This window comes from Larimichthys crocea, unplaced genomic scaffold, assembly GCF_000972845.2.
Source record: "Larimichthys crocea isolate SSNF unplaced genomic scaffold, L_crocea_2.0 scaffold408, whole genome shotgun sequence".
NCBI lineage: Eukaryota > Metazoa > Chordata > Actinopteri > Sciaenidae > Larimichthys > Larimichthys crocea.
Window position 1 is genome coordinate 77,246 of NW_020855331.1, and position 5,834 is coordinate 83,079.

Consider the following 5,834-nt stretch of genomic DNA (forward strand, 5'->3'; position numbering starts at 1 on the left):
GAGTTGGGGCTCCGGAACGTTATGCGGGGAACCCAGAGATCTGTAATCCGTTTATTACGAACTGCTCTATCCTGTTCGCCCTGCAGCCACACACATTCGCCTCTGAGGAGGCCAAAGTGGCGTTCACCATTAATCACCTCACGGGGAGGGCCCGCCTGTGGGGAACCGTGAATGGAACGTCAAACTCCTGCTTGCAGCTCCTTCAGAGACTTCGCTGCTGGCTCCGGAAGGTTTTGGCCCACCTTCCCAGGGTCCAGAGCTATGGGCGGTCCTGAACCTCCACCAGGGGACCGCTCCCTGGCTGACTACTCTATTGACTTTCGCACCAGGGCTTGCCAGAGTAAATGGAACACCGAGCCCCAGTGCGACGCCTACCTACAGGGGCTTGAGGAGTATGTTAAGGACGAGCTGGTGTCATATGATCTCCCTGCCACATTGGACGAGCTCATCGAACTCACACGCGGGGTGGACCGACGCCATCCAGGCCAGGCGGGAGGAGAGACGGCGAGGACGGTTTGGGCATCCTCTTCCTTCCCAGTTCCGTGCAGTACCGGAGGTATCCTCTTCCCGGCCTGAACCTCAGAGGGAGATTCAGAACCTATGCAGGTTGGCAGAACCCCATCTGTCACCAGAGGAACGCCAGCGTCGTCAAAGACACAACCTATGTCTGTACTGTGGACAAGACGGACACTTCGTCTCCAGGTATCCAGCAAAAGCCAGGTCTCACCAGTAGCGAGGGATGTACTGGGGAGTCCGACCTCTGAACTGTCCCTAAGAAACGCCCCCTCTGCCATGGTCGCCTGCTGCTAAGGGGGCTCCACTCCCTTGCCGTCTCATTGACTCTGTGCCGACGTCTCCATTATAATAAAGAGCTGGCCCAGCAGTTGGAGATAGAAAGGGTTCCGCTGCCTCAGCCTGTCCCGCCACACGCCTGGACGGTCCACCTGCTGGGACCGTCACTCCTCAGAACTGTTCCAGTGCAGATGCTTCTCTCCGGCAACCACCACGAAACTATCACGTTTCACATCTTGGATCCTCCGCGTATCCCGCTCATTTTGGGATATCCCTGGCTCGGCGCCACAACCCCACATGACTGGGCGACGGGAGCCATTCTGGGCTGGAGCTCGGCCTGTCACCCAGTCTGTCTCAAGCAGGCCTCCGCTCCTCAGTCCAGGCCCTGCACCACGTTGGCTCCTGATCTGATGGGGTCCCGCCAGAGTACCACGATTTCAGGGAGGTTTTCAGCAAGGCGAAGGCGACCTCTTTGCCTCCTCACCGTCCATATGACTGTGCCATAGATCTTCTACCCGGCACCAGTCCTCCCCGAGGTCGTCTTTACTCCCTGTCCACTCCAGAGAGGAAGGCCATGGAGGACTACATTAACGACTCCCTGGTGGCTGGCATCATCCGTCCGTCATCCTCCCCTGCTGGAGCGGGGTTCTTTTTTGTCGAGAAGAAGGACAAATCATTGAGGCCCTGCATCGACTACCGAGGCCTCAACGACATAACAGTGAAGAATCGTTCTCCCTACCCCTCATCTCGTTTCCTTTGAATCCTTGAGGGGGCTACCATCTTCACCAAACTGGACCTCCGCAACGCCTACACCTGGTGCGAATTCGGGAGGGCGACGAGTGAAAGACAGCTTCAACACACCTACTGGACACTATGAATACTGGTGATGCCTTTTGGCCTCACCAACGCCCCCCGCCGTCTCCAGGCTCTGCTCAACGACGTGCTCCGGGACATGCTTAACAAGCATGTCTTCGTCTACTTGGATGACATTCTAATTTTCTCCAAGACCAAGGAGGACCACATCCACCATGTTCAGGGGGTTCTTCAACGGCTCCTGGAAAACTCGCTGTTTGTTAAGCAGAGAAATGCGAGTTTCCCATCCATCAGTCTCCTTTCTTGGATACATTGTCGGCCAGGGAGCATCCAGATGGATCCGCCCAGGTCTCTGCCGTCGCCGCCTGGCCTGTTCCTGACTCCCGGAAGCAGCTACAAAAGATTCCTGGGGTTCGCCAATTTTTACCGTCGTTTCATTCGGGGATACAGCCGTGGCAGCCCCTTCACAGCTCTCACCTCCTCCCAAAAGTCTCCCTTCAGCTGGTCCTCCGCCGCCACAGATGCCTTCCAGACCCTCAAGAATCGCTTCACCTCTGCGCCTATCCTGCGTATGCCCGCCCCAAGAGACAGTTCGTGGTGGAGAGTAGACGCCTCTGATGTCGGGGTGGGGGCTGTCCTGTCTCAGCGGGCTACTGATGACCAGAAGCTCCACCCTGCGCCCTTTTTCTCTCGACGCCTGACTCCCGCGAGAAATGAACTATGACATGGAAATCGGAGCTCTGGCGGTCAATTGGCACTGGACGAGTGGCCGTCACTGGCTGGAGGGGGCCGAACAACCATTTCTCGTATGGACGGACCACAAGAACCTAGAATACATCAGGTTAGCCAGAAGACTGAACTCCAGACAGGCCCGCTGGTCCCTCTTTCTCACCAGATTCAATTTCACTCTCTCCTATCGCCCGGGAACCCGCAACGTAAGCCTGACGCCCTCTCCCGCCAGTTCCTGAAGGAAGAGGAAGAGGTTTCCACGGCAGCGACACCATCCTTCCTCTGCTCGCCTGGCCGTCACCTTACATGGGGGTTGAGGAGAGAGTTAGGACGGCGCTGGAGGAGCAACCAGGTCCCAGCGCCTGTCCCCCCAACCGGCTCTTCGTCCCGGCCCACCTCCGTTCTGAGGTGCTCCAGTGGGCCCACAACACGCACCTCACCTGCCATCCAGAGGACCAAGGAGGTTCTTCAGCGCCGATTCTGGTGGGACTCCCTGGACCTGGACACCCAGGGGTTTGTCAAGGCCTGCCCTGTCTGCAACCGGAACAAATCCTTCCCACCAGCCTCTCTGTCTGGTTCACCTGCTCCCGCTTCCAGTTCCCCATCGTCCCTGGTCCCACATATCGCTGGACTTTGTGACCGGTCTACCACCATCTCAAGGACACACCACTATCCTTACCGTGGTAGACCGGTTTAGCAAGATGGCCCACTTCATTCCCCTGCCCAAGCTCCCTTCAGCCAAAGAGACTGCTGAACTGGTCCTCCAGCACATATTCTGGCTCCATGGTCTTCCAGTCGATGTGGTCTCTGACCGAGGACCGCAGTTCTCCTCGGTCTTTTGGAGAGAGTTCTGCTCTCTCATCGGGGCCACGGCCAGCCTGTCATCCGGGTTTCATCCTCAATCTAACGGCCAGACGGAGCGGAAAAACCAGGAGATGGAGGTGGCTCTCCGGTGTATGGTCTCCAGTGACCCCACGTCCTGGTCACAGCAGTTGCTTTGGGTAGAATATGCCCATAACACACTCCTCAGCTCCTCCACTGGTCTCTCCCCGTTCCAGTGTGCTTATGGATACCAGCCACCCCTATTTCCAGCCCAGGAGAGGGAGGTTTCTTGCTCCTCTGTACAGGCTTTCATCCGCCGGTGTCGCCGCACCTGGTCCCAGGCCAGATCCACTCTCCTGCGGTCGGTGGGCCGTTACACAGCCTTGGCCAATCGTCGCCGCACCTCGGCTCCTGCTTACCAAGTGGGACAGAAGGTGTGGTTGTCAACCCGGGACCTACCACTCCGGGTCGACTCGAAGAAACTGGCACCCAAGTTCATCGGCCCCTACGAAATTCAGAAGGTCATCAACCCTGCTGCAGTCCGCCTCAAGCTTCCCAGGTCCATGCGAGTACACCCCACATTCCATGTCTCAAAAATCAAGCCGGTTCTGGAGAGTCCCTTGATTCCTGCTACCCCGACTCCTCCGCCACCTCGCCTTATCAATGGAGACCCAGCCTACACGGTGCGACGGCTTATCCGCTCTCGTCGCCGTGGGAGGGGCATCCAGTACCTGGTTGACTGGGAGGGTTATGGTCCAGAGGAGAGGTCGTGGGTCCCCGCCAGCTACATCCTTGACCCTCAGCTCATTACTGACTTCCACCGGCAGCACCCGGACCAGCCCTCCTGGATACGCCCGTCCACTGATAACCCCCGCCTGAGCGCCTCTGGTGCCCCACCCATCCCCGGCCCTAGCGAGGTGGACCCGCCATCGTCCTCTGTGGACTCTTCATCTGAGGACTCACCTGTCAGCCCCGCCTCCTCATCAGTCACCATGGTTTCTCCCGCCTCCCACACCTGCTCCTCATCAGTAATCAACCCTGTATTTAAGCACCAACCTCCAGACACTCTTTGCCAGATTGTTCTTCGCGTCATGCAAGTCTTTCCAGCACTTTTGTCCGGACTGATCTCCCGTTGCCGACCCTGCCTGCCTTTGACCTGCTCGTCTGTCTCTGCCCCGGTAATCACCTCAGCTTTTCGTCCCCAACCACGAGTTCTGCCTCAGTGTTTCTGGTGTCTGTCTGCCTGTTTCCCTGGCTGTTTGGAGGTTTCCCCGGGCAGTCTGCCCCTCTGCTCCAGTTCGTCGCCACAGACTCTCCGATTGAACTCAGGACTTATTCCCTCTCTCTCACCTGCCATATCGCCTGCTGTGAGTTCCTCAATAAAGAACATTACTAAGTATCCCTTGCTGTTGTGCTGCATTTGGGTCCTACACAAGCCCGTTTCATAGCCAGGCACGGTATTGGTTGAAAATGCAGTCACATCTCCCTTACCGAAAACCCTCTCTTTCACCCCCCCCCCCCCCCTTTCCCCCCCCTCTCTCCCCTCTCTCTCTCTCTCTCTCTCTCTCTCTCTCTCTCTCTCTCTCTCTCTCTCACACCATCTGTAAACATACATGTCTCATTAATGCATGTTACTAACCAAACTTCCCCGGAGTTTCTGTGCTCTGTTGTCCAGCAGGTTTTCGTGAATCGTGGCTGCTGCTGTGATCCTGCACGACGTCCACTACGCATATTATTACTGTCATTATTGCTACCATATCTGCTACTGTGGTCATCATTCATTGTGATCATTGTCATTTTGTCATTGTAATTGTACAATATGTTTGTGTTGATTTGTTCTGTACACGTGACATCTATTGCACGTCTGTCCATCCTGGGAGAGGGATTCCTCCTCTGTGGCTCTTCCTGAGGTTTCTTCCACCTTTTTTCCCTGTTAAAGGTTTTTTGTGGGCAAGTTTTTCCTCACTGGAACGAGGGTCTAAGGACAGAGGGTGTCACTCACTGTACAGATTGTAAAGCCCTCTGAGGCAAATGTACTTTGTGACTTTGGGCTATACAAATAAAATTGATTTGATTTTGATTTGATCAACTCTTTGATGACTCCAGGAAAAGGCTCAAGTCTGCTGGTCTTCGCACGGGATTTGTTTACCCTGCTCGCCTGAGAATTACCCATAGCAACGTCCCTTCAATGTTTAACACACCGGAGGAGGCAGAGAACTTTGCAGACAATCTGGCTAAGTAAGGTTGTCCCAGGAGAGACTGTGAGTGCTGATAACCATGGACAACTTCTATGCCCAAAAATGACTAAGGCCGCTCTTATGGCTGCTTTCAAACTCTAATTCATGTAACAATAGTTCAGGACAATACCTGCATAGTGCCTGAATTATGCTTACTTTGTTAAATGTTTACAGGATCTATAATATTTTTCATTCTGAATATTTATTTTACAATAATTGCAGTATGCACTTCAATGTGGGTGATTCACTTATAAGATCTCCATATCAGAGGGGAAGTGAGATGCTAGATCTTCCCCCTTCAACAGTATGTTTAACCAGGGTTATTTCCTACTTTGTTTGGGAAAGTGGTATAGGGGGGAGGGTGGGACGTTGTACACGTTCGGTATATATGTATGTTTTTCTGCATTTCTGTCTGAGGCTATTAATGTGTCCACTATCCAA

General features: G+C 54.6%; 1 protein-coding gene across 1 annotated transcript; it reads left to right on the forward strand.

Moving 5' to 3' along the window:
- Positions 1–1,678: 1,678 nt before the first annotated feature.
- LOC113745071 (uncharacterized protein K02A2.6-like) lies at positions 1,679–5,331 on the forward strand. The gene is made up of 5 exons (XM_027276511.1): positions 1,679–2,195; positions 2,567–2,847; positions 2,898–4,114; positions 4,286–4,322; positions 5,263–5,331. The coding sequence occupies exons 1-5, from the start codon at positions 1,679–1,681 to the stop codon at positions 5,329–5,331; spliced, it is 2,121 nt and encodes a 706-aa protein (XP_027132312.1).
- Positions 5,332–5,834: the final 503 nt, after the last annotated feature.